Here is a 20965-nt window from a genome sequence, read left to right as displayed (position 1 = left end):
CCAACTCCGCTTCCTTCCTCTCATGTTTTCAGGAAGTTGAAAGGGTAAATTCTCCAGTCAAACCACCTCATAACCGGCATCCCCCACTTGCTGTGTGACCCCAGAGACGAGTGATTTAGAGTTCAATGCTGTTAGACACAAAACCACTATTGTAAGGCTGGCTTGATTCCCTGACAACACAGGACTCTGTCTCGTCAGGAACTTTCACTCTGGAACAATAAACAGTGAAATTAAACAATAAATCTACAAACCTAGCAAAGAGGTCACCAAGCCATTCTCCCAGTATTCTCTGCTCACTCATCCCGATAATTCCTGCCTAAAACAAAGCAAGATGTGACACTTGGAGCTTAAAATTATATATTTTTTTAAATGTTGTGAAGTGACATTTATCTTCTTTTTGTCATTCATCTCGACGTGATGTGAATTCACAGTGCAGAGTTGATCAAATCTGAACTTTGTAATGCAATGAATTTCACATGAGCTTGTGTTTTCTGTCTTCATGTGCACATGACACTTATCTCACTCCTCCCCGACGGGAGCCGTCTACTCCTGTCTACAGTCAAGGCCAGGCATTTGACACATCAGATGAGCCTAAGGGAACAAAAGTGTAGTGTACCCGCCCCTTAAAGAGATAGTTCACATAAAAATGAACATTCTGTCATCATTTACTCACCCTCCACTTGTTCCTAACCTGCATGAGTGCCTTTCTTCCGCTGAACACAAAACAAGATATTTTAAAGAATGTCAGTCACCAAACAGTTAAAGAAACCCTTTGACCTCCACAGTACGGAAAACGTCCAATGGAGGTCAGTGGCAACTGTTTGGTAACCAAAATTCTTCACGATATCTTATTTTGTGCTCAGGGGAAGAAGAAAAAGAAGCTCATACAGGTTTGGAACAAATGAGTAAATGATGACGGTTAATATTTTTGGGTAAACTATTCCTCTAAGACCTAGCTTAATGGCAAGGGTTAACATAATTCAGTCATTTTACTAACCTCAACCACACATTTCGATAATATTAAGTAATAAGCATGTTATAGATGGCATGCTTAAGAATATCGCCCTTAATTTTGGACCTGAATCAACATTACATGCATGTTGTCCAGTCATATGTTTATACAGTAAGTGCTCTACAGAGCATAACTTCCAAGTATTGCTAAGGATGGGTCAGACCAACACCTCTCTCTTTCTTTCCCACTGCTTCTGTACGAGTCAGGTGTGTCTGCTCAAACACCTGCTCTGTTGTGTTTGCAGTCTACTGTATGCGTAAGCCTTTTTCATGACAACACATTACTCACACTTTATTCTGACACACCCTTAGCAGCTAATTGTCCAACTTGTCCTAACTTCCTGGCAAGAGAACACAGACATTTTCAGCTGGGTTTCGGTTTGATTTAATGATTTATTTCACTAGAAAAGTATCATGGAATATAGAGAAGGATGTATCGTTTTCCTTGCAAGTGATAGTGACATCTGTCTGCTTTCACATATAATCGCATTCAGTGGTTTGGTCTGTCATTAGAGTCATCAAACCTCACACATTCACACACCAGATGCAAACTCATCAGATCCTACAACAGATGACACACACCTAATGATTTCATCAGCCACCAAAGACTAACCCATGTTCACTCTTACGCAATCACAAAACCCTTCCAGTGATTGCTGTTATACTGTCAGTTTATATAAACATTAAAGACTAGAGGGGTTATAAATCATAGCTGTATTAGCCTTAAATAACTTTTATACCACTGTCTGGAAAGATTCCACAACTGAAGAGGAAACAATTAAATAGATATAATCAACACAAAAGCCTGAGACGTTTTACTACTTTCTAACACTGAATAAATGACCTTTGTGATAAGTGGTCTCAAAGGGAACCTGTCTTGTATAGCACATTATATTGCTGTCTTTTCAGCAAAAATGTAAAGTTATTTTTTACAATTTTGTGTTCATGTTATCTGTGTTTATGTTATCACACACAAAGCAGTTTGTGATATGGGTCAACAGATACTGTAATTAATCATTTGCAATTAACACCTAACCTGAGAACAAAGATCTGTGTGTGAAATCTGTTTTGACAGCATTGTCTTAATGCCAAGTTGGTTTTATTGTGTTCACTGTTTTACCAAACAGCTATTATGAGAGAGAGAGAGAGAGAGAGAGAGAGATGGAGAGAGAGAGAGGGGGGGGGGACTTGACTTTATAATCTCTTTATTTATCAACAGTATAAAATAAAGAAAACAAAAAAGGTAAACAAAAACAAAAGGATTTTAAAAATATGCACACCTCTTAAGAAAAGGTTTAAAAAATAAAAACACCCATCACTTTAAACATTCGTTTGTAAACAGCCATCAGGGTCAGTTTCACAGACACACTGATTTATGCACCATTTGAGACTGAAAGTTTCCATATCATCAACAAGCTTGTTATAGGCATACTCGATATTGATACGAGATTTCAGTAATCCCCTAAAAATAGAGATAACATCAGTTGATCCTGTGCTAAGTAATTTCCTTTTGCGCGATACCCAAATTGCCATTTTTGCCATAGCCAAACAAAAAATGTGTTAAAACGTGAACTGGCTTGTGTCACGGTTTTACGCTGCCTGAAGGAATACGGAGTCGAGGATAAACGGAATAAGGTTTTTAATATATCCAACACAGGGGATATCCAACATGGAGCACAGAGGTAGACACACGTAAGTAGCAAGTGGCAAATGAGCACAAGTGAGAAGACCCGACAAAACAGAACTGAATGACAAGGCTTATGTACAACAGATAATTGGGGAAACACAGGTGGATGGAATCATTAAATTAACAGGGACATGGAACACATGAGGAAGATAATGGACACACCTGGGAACTAATCAAACACGGAAAGACAGAAACTGGGTCACGGGCAAAAACACATTAAATGAGTCCAGGTGTGTGACAGTACTCCCCCCTCCCGGTAGGTGCGTCCTCGCACCGTAGAAACAACAGGGGGAGGCGTAGGTGGGAACTTGGGAGGAGGTTCCGGTGGAGGACGGACTTCCAGGAGGGGGCCAGCAGACAGGGACCACAGAAGGAGGAGCCAGGGAGGAGACGGAGGAAGGAGCCAGGGAGGAGACAGGAGCAGGAGGAGCCAGATGGTCCACCAGAGACCAGCCAGGACGGAGATCCAAGGTGGAGTCGACGGCGGGAGGAGCCATGGTGAAGGAAGGGTCGACGACACCAGGGGGCCGACAGGCGGAGACTGCACCGGTGGGTGAGGAGCCCAAGATGGAGCAGCACAGCCGCAGAGCCAGGGTGACGACGAGGATCCGGAGGGCCTAGGTGGAGCTGAAGGCTCAGGCGACCAAGGTGGAGGCGGGGTCCCGGCAGACCGCTGTGGAGCCGGAGTGACCGAGGATGGAGGTGGAACCGGAGGGAAGGAGGAGCCTGACAGAGCCGGAGGGATGGAGTGACGAGGTGGAACCAGAGGAGTGGAGTCCCGAGGCGGCGGATGGTCGACGACTGACCAAGGTGGAGCCGGAGGGACGAGGGAGCCCGGTGGAGCAGGTGGGATGACAGGCCACGGTGGAGACGAGGGAGCTAAGAGCCAAGGCGGAGCCGCTGGGTCGAAGGACCGAGGAGGAGTCCAGGGCTCGGAGGCTGGAGGCGGAGACAGGGCCTTAACACGCCAAGGCGGAGCTGGAGACTGGCAGTCCAGCGGCGAACCACCGCGCCCCGATGGCGCGGACTGAGGGTGAGCTGCGGGACTGACTGGCACCAGCAGGGATGGCGAGGAACTGGCTGGTCTAGGAGGAGGAGAGAGGAGAAGGATGGGAGGAAGGACAGGAGGATCAGGACTGGATGGAACCAGCGAAGGAGTAGAGGGACCAGCAGGTTTGGGAGGAGGCGGGAGAGGGAGGCTGGGAGGGAATACAGGAGACACAGAAGATTCAGGGCTGGGTGGAACCAGTGGTGAAACAGAAAAATCATGGCTGGGCGGAACCAGCGGAGACACAGAAAATTCAGAGCTGGGCGGAACCAGCGGAGACACAGAAGATTCAGAGCTGGGCGGAACCAGCGGAGACACAGAAGATTCAGAGCTGGGCGGAACCAGCGGAGAAACAGGAAACTCAGGGCTGGACGGAACCAGCGGAGAAACAGGAAACTCAGGGCTGGGCGGAACCAGCGGAGACACAGAAGATTCAGAGCTGGGCGGAACCAGCGGAGACACAGAAGATTCAGAGCTGGGCGGAACCAGCGGAGACACAGAAAACTCAGGGCTGGGCGTAACCAGCGGAGAAACAGAAAACTCAGGGCTGGGCGTAACCAGCGGAGAAACAGAAAACTCAGGGCTGGGCGTAACCAGCGGAGAAACAGAAAACTCAGGGCTGGGCGTAACCAGCGGAGAAACAGAAAACTCAGGGCTGGGCGGAACCAGCGGAAATGGAGCAGAGGAAATGACTGGAGGAGGTAGGAGTGGGAGACTGAGAGGGTATACAGGGGAATCAGGGCTGGACGGAACCAGCGGGGAAACAGGAAAATTAGGGATTACCTCCATAGACCAGTCCATCAGATCCAGAGCTTGCACCTTATGACCTTCAGAGACTGTATACAGCTCACCCTCAGTCGCAGGAGTGTGGGCAGGGCTTTCCTCCACGCCCTCGATCTCCACGAGGACTCCCACGATGCACGGTGTTGCCGGCTCACACACCTGGTCAGTCGCGCTCTCGAGTTCCGGTTCCCTGTCAGTGGATGGCTCGGGCTCTGCGGCTGCGGTGGGCTCTGGCTCCGTGCGGCGTGATGGTGGCTGGCTGGTCTCTGGGTCGGGAGTGGGGCTGGCGAGGTCCTCTATGGGGCAGACGGTGAGAGGTGACCCATTTCTCGCCAGAGTCCACTCCACGTATGCGGCGAAATCCTCTCGAGGACCATCTTCGGACGACAACGCTCTGCATTTGGAGTTCAGGCTGGTGTTGTAGAAGGTGCAGAGCGCGCCGTCCGGGTAGCTGGTGGCATTAGCTAATAGGGAAAACAGTCTGGTATGGTCCTCGAGAGAACGTCCTTCCTGCTTCAGCAGGAGGATGAGGAATTCGGGACGATAGAGGGGATCCATAGACACTAAGAGAAGAAAAGACTGTGAAAAAACAAAAGCAAAACGGAGGGAAGAACACGCAGTTTTCTATTTTCTCCTTTGAGGTCGGGTCTTCTGTCACGGTTTTACGCTGCCTGAAGGAATACGGAGTCGAGGATAAACGGAATAAGGTTTTTAATATATCCAACACAGGGGATATCCAACATGGAGCACAGAGGTAGACACACGTAAGTAGCAAGTGGCAAATGAGCACAAGTGAGAAGACCCGACAAAACAGAACTGAATGACAAGGCTTATGTACAACAGATAATTGGGGAAACACAGGTGGATGGAATCATTAAATTAACAGGGACATGGAACACATGAGGAAGATAATGGACACACCTGGGAACTAATCAAACACGGAAAGACAGAAACTGGGTCACGGGCAAAAACACATTAAATGAGTCCAGGTGTGTGACAGCTTGTTGCTCCTTTTGTACTTGGGACAATAGATAAAACATACAGGCGTAAAAACTTCCCCCAAAGACTGACAGTAATCTTCTAATAGATGAAACAGCGGTTGGAGTCTCGAACAATTAAGAAACAAGTGAAAAATTGGGGACGGAGAGAGAGAGAGAGAGGAGAACACACAAAAATATTCTGAATTATTGTAATTTTATTATATGACAAATTTGACAAAACCACAGCATTAAACAAGCTTTAACTGATTTGGATTTTTGTTTTAATTTTGCAATTTTTTTATAATTACTGAGATTGTTTTATCTATTTCTTTCTCTTTTTTATTATTTATTTATTTATTTTCTTTTTATTTTCTATGTAATTATTATTATTATTATTTGCATTTGTAAGAACCTCCCTGTATGACAGCAGCAGCTGCTTTCTCTACATTATTGGTCTTTTTTTAAAAGAGATCATTAAGTACAACTAAAACAGTAAAATAAGTCGGTAAAGCAGCGCAGTGTCTGCCTTGTATCACATGACTGAGTCTATGACTCATGACTGGGGTCAAAGGTCGAGGACTTTAATACAAGGGTGTGATCTCTTTCTCTGTCCTAACAGGTGAACGTTCACACATTCAGCGTAAACATGATCAAATCAAAGCGTGATGCCATGGTTACAGACATAAAGATGACCAATGATAATGGCAGAGTAAAACATTTAAGAAAACTTAATCTAAAACTAAAATGAACAAACCAGCAAACAAATATTTACTCTTCCTAATTTGACATATTTCCTTTTCACTTTCTCTTTATCTGAAAGGATATTCTTTCATCTTTAGAGTTCCTGGCTAAGCATTTAATACAGTATTGCTGCTTTTGTTTTCATGTCATGTGTCTTTCAATCAGTGAATAAAGAAGCAGTCCAGCTATGAACTGAGCAAACTAAAGATGAATGAAGTAAGAACATGTTCTCCAAACAAACCTTTAACGTGTGTTTTACTCTCGAGATAAAAGGAGTTCAGCTCTACAACCTCTGCCTTCAAATCCACAGGTTACAAAATTACAATGAAGACAATTCCTGTAACAACTGTAACACTATTGGTCACCACTAGATGGCAGGCTTACTCAAATAATGCTTGTCCACGACTATTAGACAAGTCTTTGCTTCTACTGATTATATCCAGTGTTGGGAAGGTTACTTTGGAAATGTAATAGGTTAAAGATTACAAGTTACCCTGTTTAAAATGTAATCAGCAGTGTAAATATTTCAATTACTTAACTACATTTGATTATTTTGTACAGCTTTTCTAGATTTCTAATGTTTTCAACTGAACCAGGAAGGGTTAACCTTACAGTAGAACTCAACACTAAAATCCTTCATCACTTGAATTAAGATTATTATAATCTAATTTTAAAGCACAGCCACCAAAAAAAAAAAAAAAAAAAAAATCTGACTTTGAGATCATTCTAAGGTTGAATGCAAGTTTTAAAGCCACAAAAAGTAATAGCTATGATAATGTTCTTGAAATCCAATCTTTGCATGGATGAGTCAGAAAACACCGGCATCTAACAATGCCTTGTTAAAAACAGTTTATCTTAAATTATCCAAATTTGTAATAAAACAGTTAGACTGTCAACAAAACAATGGTGTCTCGTATTGTAGAGCAGTCTAATCATACAAATCTGTATGTAAGTGTGTGTGAAATAAATAAAAAAGAATTCAGATGTCAGATTTGTAATTGTTAACATTTTCATAAGTTAAAATTTAAAATTGTGATTACAAATGCATTTATTTTGTAATTAAATTACCTATGTAAGTACTCCCCACACTGTCTGTATAGAATCATGTATAAAAATAGTAAATCATATCATTGCATCATCAAACACACCAGCAGTGCATGCACTCTCTGGAAAGGGGAAAAGTGGAACGATACACTTTTGTACCTTATTTTCCCCTCAAGGATGCATTTTAGTACAGTGTACAGTGCATATTAGCTTTTGAAAGGTCATGCCGCCCCAGTGACAGCTTTTGTACATTTTTTCTCTGAGAGTAAACCTATATAAAGCTCAGAAGTTATTTTTAAATAGTCTAAAGAATAGCAATCCTATAGATATCCTGCATCCCAATATGCATACTATCCACCCTGTCTGCCCTAAATAGTGTTGAAAATGACTAACTATCACACATGGTTTATGACGGATAGTGTGCACACTGGGACGCAGGGCTCGTAAGACCTTGATGAGCTGCTTCAGAGGTGTCTACTTTGACCCCTGTGCTAAAATAGTCATTTAAATCGTCTTTCTGCCAGTTTGAGGCGATAGATGGCAGCAGTTAACTGCAAAAAACTTAATCAGGTCTCCAATCCTCACATTACTAAATGATTTGATTAAACGCTTATTAAAGAGCATAACTATTTAAACCTTTAAAATCTAGGCTGTGGATTGCCTGTAGCTGAATTAGTGCTGAACAGAAGCTGCTGAGGTGCTGAAGTCGAGCACGAGATGTGACTGAAACCAGTGTGATCCAATCAACGAGTGTGTTAAAGGACGAGTTCCGCCCTCGTGTCGGTTTAATCGGTCCATATGATCACGGGAGCGCGTATAGAGCGCGTGCCAACTGAAATAACGAGCTATCAGCGCGAGACGGAGAGACTGGATTATGACGCGCGTCTGAGTGTAATGTCACGCGCGGCGGGGACGCGTGGCTGGGACAGGTGTGTTACCTGTGGCTGTGAACGGAGGGAATGGGCTCGGATCAGCAGCGCTTTCCTTGAACCCAGCAGTTGTTGAGCGATCAGACGCGTGTTTGGATAGTGGAGCGGTCGGGACGAGCCGGTGACTCTTGTGTATCGATTGATCTCGAGCGACGGATCGTGACGCCTTCGGCTCGGGTGAAGACACGCAAACCACTCCCTGAGCTCTCTTAGTGATTGTGCATCCAGTGTGAACGGGGATTGTGTGCGGTTCTGACGCATTCGTGAACCGGGCTGCGGTATGTGCGAGACGGTGATGGCCGTGTCTCAGCTGGACATCGAGCCTCATCCACCGGAGAACGGCTTCGTTACCCCCGAAACCAATAAATCGCCCGATTTACTCTCGCAGATCGACGGCGGTGTTTTGCCGAGCGTGGGCGGCTTCGGGAGATTTCAGAAACAGCTGATCGTTTTAACATGGATCCCGGCCATTTTCATTGGCTTCAGCCAATTTTCTGACTATTTTCTCCTGGCTGTGCCGGATACTTGTGTGCAAGTGCAGCGGAATAGCAGCGGTCCTTCTCCCGGTGTTACACCGGCGATATTCAATTTCACCGTCAATAACGCGAGCGGCTCCGCTAATGCGTCATCACAGTGCATCTGCACGCAGTCGGGATGCGAACTGCAAATCGGACTAGAACAGAATGTTGTCACCAAGGTAAGTGTGTGTGTGTTCCCCCTCAGTTTTTCGGGGATAAACTTGAGCATCGGGCTGCCAGGCAGTTTCAAGCTCCCCTAACTGCTTCACTATACAAATCAAACCAAAAAACATGGCTACTAAACCCACAGATTAACAATAGTCTTGCTAAACTAACCATAGCTTAACTATGGAACTATGTGATGGCAATAAATGCACCAAAAAAAAAAAACCATGCTGCCACACTTTTACAATAATAAAACCATTGTTCATACTCGTAATGGACTTGTGTTGTAGACAAGCACGCAGTTGCATTTCACACATTTTTTGCTATCTCCATCAGCACCCGCATGAATGCATGTGGAAAGGTGAGTTTGTTTACAAAGCATCTAGAGGCCTGCATTACAGCGAAAGACCGACTCTGTAGAAAGAATGGCATTGCTGACTGAGATGAATATGAGTCCTCTGCATCAACGGCTGACAAGGTGCCAGCCATCACGGGGTGTCATGTCACCGGGTTCCCTCATGCTGACCAGATGACATAACCGCTCTTAAAAAAACACCAGCACCCTTTTAACCATCTGCGTCCTGCCCTTTGGCCTCCATTAGCCTGTCGGTGCGTTATGCAATAGTGAATATGGGTCAACAGGCTCTGAGGGTTACACAGTAATTCTGAGCAGTCTACAGAGATAAGAGAACGCCACCGCAGGCCTTTTGAGTTTATCATATTAGTGTCACATTATGTCCTTCCCTGCCAATCTGGATTCCCTATTAATAAGTCTTCATCAAATGTGCTGTAAGTGGTGTTTTCTCTGTCTAGATGCTCGTGTTATGACGTGTACAAGCAGAGAGGCAGATTAAGTGCTACTTTATTCCATATTTGCATAAAACGTTCATAAAAAGTCCCACAAAACTGTAAGCAGTGCACAGAGCCTGCCATGAGAGTGAATCAGCAAACTTGTACGAAAGCATCAATTTACCCATGGCTTTGCTGTTCTCTCTGAAAGGAAATCCTGTTACTGTGTTGGCATGCATTTCCAGCAGTCGATTTCTATTTACTTATTGAAACCGTTGTCTATATAATCAATTCGGAGGTGTCGTTTATGGTTGCTGCATTAAAAAAAAACAAAATTGAATTTTCAGCATCATTACTTCAGTCTTCAGTGTCACACGATCTTCAGAAATCGTTCTAAGATGCTGATTTGCTGCTCGAGAAACATTTCTGAGTCTAATCAAAGTTGTGCTGTTTCATATTTTTGTGGAAGCTGTGAAACAATTCTGCAAAAGGCAGCAAAGTTCATACGTTTCAAGTCAATTTAATTTTGTTTTAATGCAGTTTAGTAACAGTGTCGATGTTGTGAGAACAGCATTTATTTTTACAATTTTAATATATAATTTAATATATATACTATAGTGTCACTGTTAATCAATTTAATGCATCCTTGTTAAATAAAATAATGTATTTTTTTATTATTATTTTTATTGACATCGAACTTTGGATCGGTGGTGTAAAATAAGCCAATAATTTGGAGCTAATAAAGTTTTATAATATGTTTAAATAATAATAATAACAAAAAAAAAAACACTCAAAAACATTGTAGGTGAATTTAGGCGACACAGCATTGAATATTGAACAGTTTTTATTGATGCATTTGATTTGCTAGTTTTCGTCAGTTCAGTGTCCTCCTCTTCCTCAGACAGTGTCGTAGTGTTCAGCAGATGAAGAGTTTGTTTCAGGCAGGAAACACTGGCCTTCTGGAAAGTCCTGAAATGACCCAATATCTTCCAGATTCTTGAACACTAGTGGCGCCAGGTCTTATGTTTTACAGTCAGAACTTCAGACAAAAACAGTCTATCACTTGCCAAATTCAACTAAGTGTGTTATTGAAATATTTCTGAATCTCATTGTCAACTAATAGTACCAATTAAATAATGCATGTGACCCCTGTAGACACTTAAATGTCTCTGCTCAAGCGATGTATTTGAGCCTTAGTTTCTGGTGAAGACATGCATTGCTCCACACACATTCCCCGGTCGGGCCGCTAAAGCTTCTTCTCTTGAACACAGAGACATGTTTTCTCCAGTCAGTGTGATCTTCAGGAAAGTGAACTGTTTGCAGACATCTCATTAATAAAAAGCTGCATGCTGCAACTCGTGTACGGATTCGTTATTGACCTCGTCATCGTCCTAGTATTTCTCCTGCTTTTGCTCTTTCGCGTTTCTCATGTATTTCATGGAGAGCATCTGGGGGAAGATTAATGTGTGATGGCTTTTGGTGTTTTTTGTTGACTTTACTGACTGTATCTGCTGTGCTGGCACCATATTTTAGCATAAATTATGAGGTGATCGCGTCGGTTATTTCCTTGTGCAGTTTGAGCTCCTCAGAAAGCGGAACGATCAATATTTGTTCAGTTATGTTGGCTTTGAGGTGTGCTTTTGTTTGTTTTTTGACAGCTTGTTGTCATACGCTGATTATATACCTGTCTTAGATGTTAGTACACATTTATGGTATTGTCATTAAAAAAATATATATAATTAAAGCTGCAAGCAGCGATGAACGGGCCCTCGCACCCGGGCTCACCGGCAGCGAGTGGCTTTAGTTAATAGGTGAACGGTGAGAAATATGCGTTTAAACTCATAAATATAAGTAGAATATATCAATGTTTATTCCATATATGTGCCAATCTTCCTTTTGCCAGCAGGTGGTGCTATCATTATAGTGGAATATTGGCCTTCAGATGTGTTCAGGGCAGGACTTTTGTCGAACATGTGAGGTTTGGGGAGGATTGGACATTTAATGCCTGAGTTAAAACAACATCCTATTTCATGGCGAAACATCGAAATTTGTCAGGCCGCCATGGACACGCCCTTTAACGAAACCTCAAGATCTTCGCAATTTAAGATCGCAAAAGGCTTTAGATTACACTGACCAAGTTTGGTGTTGATCTGAATAAATCTCTAGGAGGAGTTCATCAAAGTCCAACCCCTGAAAATGGCCAAAACAACACTAATTTTGCAGAGAAAATTCTAAATAACTGACTTCCTGTTGGGATTCGGATTTCGTACCAAGAGACTTTTTCGTAGATATTGGTGTGTTACATGTGTGTACCGATTTTTGTACATGTACGTGAAACATAGCTCGAGGCGCACTCCGTTTAAAGTGTATACGCACTCCGTTGAAATTGTATAGGTGGCGCTATCGAGCCAGTTTGCCACACTCGATGGAATATTGGCCTTCAGATCTGTTTAGGCCAGGACCCTTTACACAAAAGTGAAGTTTGGGCAAGATTGGACATTTTATGCCTGAGTTATAACATCTTTTATTCCCATGGCGAGACATCGAACTTCATCACGGCGCCATGGACACACCTTTTAACAAAAACTCAAGATCTTCACAACTAAACATCACACAGGTCTTTAGATTAGACTGACCACAAAAAAGACACTGATGTCATAAAATTTCTAGGAGTAGTTTGTCGCAGTGTAAAATATGTAACTTCCTGTTGCCAATAGGTGGCGCTATGACTATAACTGAATATTGGCATGTAGATCTGTTCAGGTCAAGAGTCTTATCCAACATGTGAAGTTTGGGGCAGATTGGACATTGTATGTCTGAGTTACAGCAACTTCCTTTTTCATGGCGAAACATCGAAATTTGTCAGGCCGCCATGGACACGCCCTTTAACGAAACCTCAAGTCTTTCGCAATTTATTATCGCAAAGGGCTTTAGATTACATTGACCAAGTTTGGTGTTGATCTGAATAAATCTCTAGGAGGAGTTCGTTAAAGTACAACCCCTGAAAATGGCAAAAACAACACCAATTTTGAAGGGAAAATGCAAAATAACTGACTTCCTGTTGGGATCCGGATTTCGTACCAAGAGACTTTTTTGTAGGTATATGAGTGTTACATGTGTGTACCAATTTTTGTACATGTACGTGAAACATAGCTCGAGGCGCACTCCGTTGAAAGTGTATAGGTGGCGCTATAGAGCCATTCTGCCACACCCGGTGGAATATTGGCCTGCAGATCTGTTCAGGCCAGGACTCTTATCACACATGTGAAGTTTGGGGAAGATCGGACATTTTATGCCTGAGTTATAACATCTTTTATTCTCATGGCGAGACATCGAACTTCGTCGCGGCGCCATGAACAAGCCATTTAACGAAAACTCAAGATCTTCACAACTGAACATCGCACAGGCCTTTAGATTAGACTGACCACAAAAAAGACATTGATGTCATAAAATTTCTAGGAGTAGTTCATCGCAGCGTAAAATATGTCACTTCCTGTTGCCAATAGGTGGCGCTATGAATATAACTGAATATGGGCATGTCAATCTGTTCAGCTTCGGAGTCTCATCAAACATGTGAAGTTTGGGGCAAATTGGTCATTGTATGTCTGAGTTATAGCAACTTCATTTTTCATGGCGAATCATCGAAATTCGCCAGGCCGCCACGGACACGCCCTTCAACGAAAACTCAAGATCTTCGCAATTTAACATCGCAAAGGCCTTTAGATTAGGCATACCAAATTTGGTGATGATTTGAAGAACTCTCTAGGAGGAGTTCGTTAAAATACAACACATGGAAATGACCAAAATTACACAAAATTTGCTCATAATATTAAAAATAACCGACTTCCTGTTGGGTTTAGAATTTCACTCCAAGAGTCTTCTTTGTAGGTATTGGTGTGTTACATATGTGTGCCAATTTTCGTGCATGTACGTGAAACATAGCTGGAAGGCTGTTGATTTTCTTGGTATAGGTGGCGCTGTCGAGCCATTTTGCCACACCCTCTTCTGAATCCTATATCAGACGAAAATTTTCACCAGGTTTGACGCGTGTGCAAAGTTTCATGACTTTTTGCGCATGTTAAAGCCCTCAAAAATGCGATTCATTCGGGAGAAGAAGAAGAAGAATAATAATAAATATAGCTGCAAGCAGCGATGGCGGGCTCAAGCCACCAATGCCATCACCACCCCGGTGGCATCAGGTAAACTGTGCCCAGCGGGCACATGCATTCACAATATCCCTCTGGCAGTGAGGTTTTAAAGGATAGAGGGGAGCGTAGAGGGGAGCGTGCATTTGCAGTGGCTGGGCCACGACTCTGGAATACCCTGCCTTTAGAGATCAGACTGGCCCCTTCCTTGTCTATTTTTAAATCTTTGCTAAAAACTTTTTTATTTTCCTTAGTGTACTGACTACTGTGTTATGCTACATTTTGAAATGGGTGGTTTTAAATTTTTTGTCTGGTCTATTTTTATGTATGTGTAATATTCTTGCTCTTATGTTAAAGCACTTTGGTCAGCCAGGAGGCTGTTGTAAATGCGCTATACAAATAAATTGAACTTGAACTAGAACTTGAACTTGATATGGCAGTTAAAGGGTTAATCCGAATCATCTAGACTTTAAAATCACATTCACAGAACAATATATATATATATATATATATAACTTTAGTAACACTTTACAATAAGATTTCATTTATAAACATTATGTTAACATGAACAATATTTATATAGCATTCATTCATGTCAGTTAATATTCCAAACTTAAACATTAAAACATTGTTTTATTGTGATTTTTTTCCAAGCACATTTTACCAATTCCAAACCATATCAATCTTAATAACTACCATTATTTTTTATTTAATCATTTATGAGTGCTATACAATAGTCCAGGAAAGCTGGAAGAGAAAAACAGGTCAAGAAGAACTGACAAAAGAATTGCAAAAGAATTAGGAATTAATGTGAAGATTAATTTTTAGTCAATTCTGCAAGACAGACTTTCAGGAAAGGAGGTGGAATAAAAATGAGCTCCTAAATCTTAATCCCAGATTCTGGAAGATATATTCCTCAAACCATCGGACAAGAGGAGGTGGTGCTGGTCCTTCACGAGTCACTCTAATCTGTTCATAAAGCCTATATATAAAGTCTTAATATATAGTATTTCACAATACTTCATGGTATTCTAATTAAATAATTTTTTGGAATCTTAGATCTCTCAGAACCTGACACATTGTAATTCTGAGACTCCAGGAAAGTGGCAGTTCTGTAAAATGTTGGCGCTGGAGACTAAATGCTCCCTGATAGTTTCACACCTAATTCACTTAAAACACACACAAACACACACACACAGTGACAGAGGGACAGAGTGACATCAGATGTATGTTTTTTAATTTTCTGTCATCCATATAATGTTGTATAGTCATGAAACTATGCATATTTCCTCAGAATGACTTGTCTTCTATGTGTACATTTTTTTGAAGTGTTTAGAAGCTGCACTTTTTTTTACTGGTTCCTTTTTTACTATTATTTCAAAAAATCACCACGACAAAACCATTCAAGCTATCCAAAATTCATTCACACCTGTTCTGTAAGATTAATTCTTTAAACAGTGGTAAAAGAGGATGTGGTGCTGATCCTTCAAGAGTCACTCAAAACGTATCTGTCCATAAAGCCTATTAAGAATTATTCTTAATATACAGTTCACAATACTTCAGCTTGTTATTCTAATTAAGTGAGGGTCATTTTATCAGTAAAATTCCTAAAATACATATTATTTTATTTGAAAGATTTCTATAAATTATTTAAATCATACTCGTTTCTCCAATAATTATTTAAAAGTAATCCTATAGCTCCCTCTGGTGGCCATTATAGGTACTAAGAATTGCAAGCTTGATTTATAAGTTATGATAGTTTTAATTTTAGGCTGGCTCTTGAAAATGATAAAGCTATGAAACTTACTGTGCTTCCTTCAAATGAGGACTTCTACTTATATAAAAAATTATGAAGAGTTAGAATGAAAAATTTTAAAGATATAGTAAAATAACTATTGTATTTTTTATGTTACTTTAATAAATCTCTATGGCAACACCATTTAAGCTATCCTAAACCCATTCACAATTTAACATCTCAGTATATTGGCATCATGTTGAAAAAGGAGTATGGAGTAGTATGAGGAGGAGTATGAATTCATTTACAGGCTGATTTTATCATAAATCCACAATAAAATTTCTGAGTTCTGTATCAATCTGTGTTGTTGTTTGTTTATTTTTATCTTTTATTTTTCATAGGAAGATAACTGACCCTTTACTCTCCTTTTTAATAAATGTGCTTATAAACCAAGGACAAGCTATTTATAGCTGTATTTATAAACTGCTTACTACTGACTATTAATATTGGGACAAGGCTTTATAAAGCATGAACTGACTATTTACTAATGAGTGCAGTTATTATAAAGTGTTATCAATGAATTTGCTAATGTTAACAAATTAGACATTATTTTACAGTGTTATCAAATCCTTAAATGACTCATAAGCATTTGTGAAAGTTCTGCTTGCATTACAGCTTAGTATTGATCTGTGAGCTGAACAGATTTACTGTTACATCTATGAGATTATGTAAATTCAAATAAATATAATGTCACAGGATGTCATAGGTCAGTATCAAATGAGTTTGAAATTATTATTTGCAGCACAAATAAGTTTTTTTTAGGATTTTTAAAAATCCCTAAAACTGACAGAAAAAGGTTAAGGCCTAAGCTATTTCTATGTGAGTGGCTAAATTTATTTTTGTTTTCATAATTGTAATACACAAACTATGAAATTATACAAAATGTATAAAAAGGTAAATAAATAAATACGCACACATTAAAAAAGCAGCCAAGTCGAATGAGTTTCCTTTTTTATATAGATTAAAATTGAAGACAGAAGCAAGTGGTAAATGTGGTCACTTTAATATTCAAATCCAGTAGATCCAGTTTATGTTCACGTGGCTGTTTTCGTTTATATTCGCCAAGCTATTATGTATTTTGAAATAATCTTGTCCGTTATGTGTTCGTTCGTACGACGAAAGACAGAAACCTGCAGCTCGAGAGATATGTTATTCTGCCAGTCGCGCTTTCAAATAGTCTTGCACACTTAAACAGGTCACAAACACCTGCATTTAGCTCTTGTTGTGTTACAATGGGTTTATTGTGTGCATTTGTGGTAATATTTTATTTAAAAAAGCTCTTAAACAAGAATAAATTCGTTTGTTTTGAGCTCGACACTGTACGCGCTGATCGGAGGCGTGATTTCAGATAGGCAGCCACAAATATTTCATTTTCACACAAACAGTTCAAAAACATCTGAATTTAGCTCTTGGTGTGTTCTAATTGGTTGATTGTGTGATATCGCTGTAATAATTTATTTTTAAAAGCTTTAAAACAGGAATAAATTCGTTTTTTCTGAGCTCTTTACTCCAGACGCTCGTGGTCACAGCGGTGATTCATCTCTCCTATTTCTCACGTATCTCTGGCCAGAAATAATTTATCCATGAGCCCTGAACCGGTAATAATCAGATATGTTGGTTTAGCTTGTCAGTGTGAATTAAATCTAAGTATTTATTTGTATTTTTAACCGATTTAAAAGTGAAAGTAAAAGCTCGGGAATTGAACCTGTAGGGGCGCAATTTCTCTCAGACAATGGAAGTCTGAAGCACATCTGACAGTTTTTTAATTTTCTGTTATCCATACAGTGTTGTAAAGTCGTTAAACTATGCATATTTCCTCAGAATGACTTTTTCATCTGTATGAAAAAATTCTTTGACGTGTTTGGAAGCTGCAATTTAAAAATACAATAATGATTCCCTTTGTAAGGTCATTTAAAAAAATCACCACGGCAAAACCATTCAAGCTATCCAAAATCCATTCACAATTTAAGTTCCTATCAGAAATACTGATGTGTGTTCAGAGTTTTGTGAAATTCTAAGTATGTTATTTGCCTCAAAATCACCTGAGAAGTATTCCAGTTTGACATGTTGCCACGCCAACAATTTTTTAGATATCAATATCCCCCTTGCAGATTTATATCGGCTGTGTTTTAACATTATTCTGATGAAGTTTGAAGCAAATCGAGTAATAATAAGATGCTGAATTCAAATCATTTTGAAAATGACACACTTCCTTCTGCCAGTTGGTGGCGCTATAACTTTGACTCCTAATAGTCACATATATGCGATCGACATCATACAACGAATAATCTGATGAAGTTTGATTAAAATCAGGAAATGTATGTGGACGGTATTAGACACTTCCTGTTTCTCATTTCTCGCCATAATTTCAACGCCTCGCCACGAGCAAACCGTTCGAGATATCAAAAATCCCCTGGCAATTTTTCATCCCCAGTGTCTTGAGATCATGTTGACCAAGTTTGGCGGCAATCGAGAAAAAAACCTATGACAAGTATTTCAAATTCCAGAGCATGCGCTTTTTACATAACTCTAAATAGCTGACTTCCTGTTGGGTGGAGCCTATGACATGCAATACGAAAGTTGTTCGGCACGATGAGATCTATATGTGTACTGAGTTTCATATGAATATGTGCAAGTATGTGTGAGCTATACATCAACATTTCTGACTGTGTTCCAGGGGGCGCCGTAGAGCCCCTGTGCCACGCCCGGGTCCCAGCCTCTGCAGGCTCCTAAAGGCCACAGATTCCAAAGTGTGCGCAAATTTTCAAGAGTTTTTGAGTATGTTAAGGACCCCAAAAGCCCCCACAACTTTGACGAAAAATTTGAATACTAAACCCTAAATAGCCAACTTCCTGTTGGGCGGAGCCTATGATATGCAATACAAAAGTTGTTTGGATTGATGAGATTTATATGTGTACCGAGTTTCATTCGTCTACGAGCAAGAATGTATGATATATGGCCCTCCATATTCCAGGGGGCGCTGTAGAGCCCCTGTGCCACGCCCGTATATCAGTCTCTGCCCGGCCCTAATGGCCGCAGGTTCCAATCTGTGTGCCAATTTTCAAGACTTTTTAAGCACGTTAAGGGCCCCAAAAGCCCCCGAGACGTTGGAAAAAAATAATAATAATAATAATAATAATAATAATAAAAAATAATCCTAAGGAAAACAATAGGCCTCTCGCCCTTTGGGCTTGAGCCCTAAATATAGCTGCAAGCAGCGATGGCGGGCTCAAGCCACCAGTGCCATCGCCACCCCGGTGGCATCAGGTAAACTGTGCACAGCGGGCACATGCATTCACAATATCCCTCTGGCAGTGAGGTTTTAAAGGATATGGCAGTTAAAGGGTTAATCCGAATCATCTAGACTTTAAAATCACATTCACAGAACAATATATATATATATAACTTTAGTAACACTTTACAATAAGATTCCATTCATAAACATTATGTTAACATGAACAATATTTATATAGCATTCATTCACGTCAGTTAATATTCCAAACTTAAACATTAAAACATTGTTTTATTGTGATTTTTTTCCAAGCATTTTTTACCAATTCCAAACCATATCAATCTTAATAACTACCATTGTTTTTTATTTAATCATTTATGAGTGCTATACAATAGTCCAGGAAAGCTGGAAGAGAAAAACAGGTCAAGAAGAACTGACAAAAAGAATTGCAAAATAATTAGGAAATAATGTGAAGATTAATTTTTAGTCAATTCTGCAAGACAGACTTTCAGGAAAGGAGGTGGAATAAAAATAAGCTCTTAAATCTTAATCCTGGATTCTGGAAGATATATTCCTCAAACCATCGAACAAGAGGAGGTGGTGCTGGTCCTTCACGAGTCACTCTAATCTGTTCATAAAGCCTATATATAAAGCCTTAATATATAGTATTTCACAATACTTCATGGTATTCTAATTAAATCATTTTTTGGGATCTTAAGTCTCTCAGAGCCGGACACCGAGTAATTCTGGAGACTCCAGGAAAGTGGCAGTTCTGTAAAATGTTGGCGCTGGAGACTAAATGCTCCCTGATAGTTTCACACCTAATTCACTTAACACACACACAAACACACACACACACACACACACACACTACCCACAGTGACAGTGGGACTGAGTGACATTAGATGTATGATAGTTTTTTTATTTTCTATCATCCATATAGTGTTGTATAGTCATGAAACTATTGTCATGAGACCAGTCATTCTGAGGAAATATGCCTCAGAATGACTTGTCTTTTATGTGTACATTTTTTTTAAGTGTTTAGAAGCTGCACTTTAAAAAAAATAAAAAGACATTTACTGGTTCCTTTTTTACTATTATTTCAAAAAATCACCACAACAAAACCATTCAAGCTATCCAAAATTCATTCACACCTGTTCTGTAAGATTAATTCTTTAAACAGTGGTAAAAGAGGATGTGGGGCTGATCCTTCAAGAGTCACTCAAAACGTATCTGTCCATAAAGCCTATAAAGAATTATTCTTAATATACAGTTCACAATACTTCAGCTTGTTATTCTAATTAAGTGAGGGTCATTTTATCAGTAAAATTCCTAAAATACATATTATTTTATTTGAAAGATTTCTATAAATTATTTAAATCATACTCGTTTCTACAATAATTATTTAAAAGTAATCCTATAGCTCCCTCTGGTGACCATTATTGGTACTAAGAATTGCAAGCTTGATTTATAAGTTATGATAGTTTTAATTTTAGGCTGGCTCTTGAAAATGAAAAAGCTATGAAACTTACTGTGCTTCCTTCAAATGAGGACTTCTACTTATATAAAAAATTATGAAGAGTTAGAATGAAAAATTGTAAAGATATAGTAAAATAACTATTGTATTTTTTTATGTTACTTTAATAAATCTCTATGGCAACACCATTTAAGCTATCCTAAAACCATTCACAATTTAACATCTCAGTATATTGGCATCATGTTGAAAAAGGAGTATGGAGTAGTATGAGGAGGAGTATGAATTCATTTACAGGTTGATTTTATCATAAATCCACAATAAAATTTATTTTTCTGTTCTGTATCAATCTGTGTTGTTGTTTGTTTATTTTTATCTTTTATTTTTCATAGGAAGATAACTGATCCTTTACTCTCCTTTTTAATAAATGTGCTTATAAACCAAAAACAAGCTATTTATAGCTGTATTTATAAACTGCTTACTACTGACTATTAATATTGGGACAAGGCTTTATAAAGCATGAACTGACTATTTACTTTTTGAGTTTGAAATTATTATTTGCAGCACAAATAAGGTTTTTTAGGATTTTTAAAAATCCCTAAAACTGTCAGAAAAGGATAAGGC

The 20965-nt window shown here is 39.9% G+C and overlaps 1 protein-coding gene across 2 annotated transcripts in view; it reads left to right on the top strand.

The window, feature by feature from the left end:
- The window catches only part of slc22a23 (solute carrier family 22 member 23), a 69834-nt gene that overhangs the window by 4043 nt on the left and 44826 nt on the right, over positions 1-20965 (top strand). The window contains exon 1 of one of the 2 annotated variants that reach the window (XM_052548583.1): positions 7958-8920. The exons of the other annotated variant lie outside the window; for it this stretch is intronic. Coding sequence (XP_052404543.1) covers positions 8504-8920 — 417 coding nt within the window. The 5' untranslated portion in view covers positions 7958-8503. Of the gene's footprint in view, positions 1-7957; positions 8921-20965 lie in introns of those variants that run through there. 2 annotated transcript variants of the gene reach the window in all.

The sequence above is a fragment of the Carassius gibelio genome, chromosome B2 (genome assembly GCF_023724105.1).
Source record: "Carassius gibelio isolate Cgi1373 ecotype wild population from Czech Republic chromosome B2, carGib1.2-hapl.c, whole genome shotgun sequence".
Classification (NCBI taxonomy): domain Eukaryota; kingdom Metazoa; phylum Chordata; class Actinopteri; order Cypriniformes; family Cyprinidae; genus Carassius; species Carassius gibelio.
Note: the sequence above shows the minus strand (reverse complement) of the source record. Positions and strands in the feature narration are given on the sequence as shown.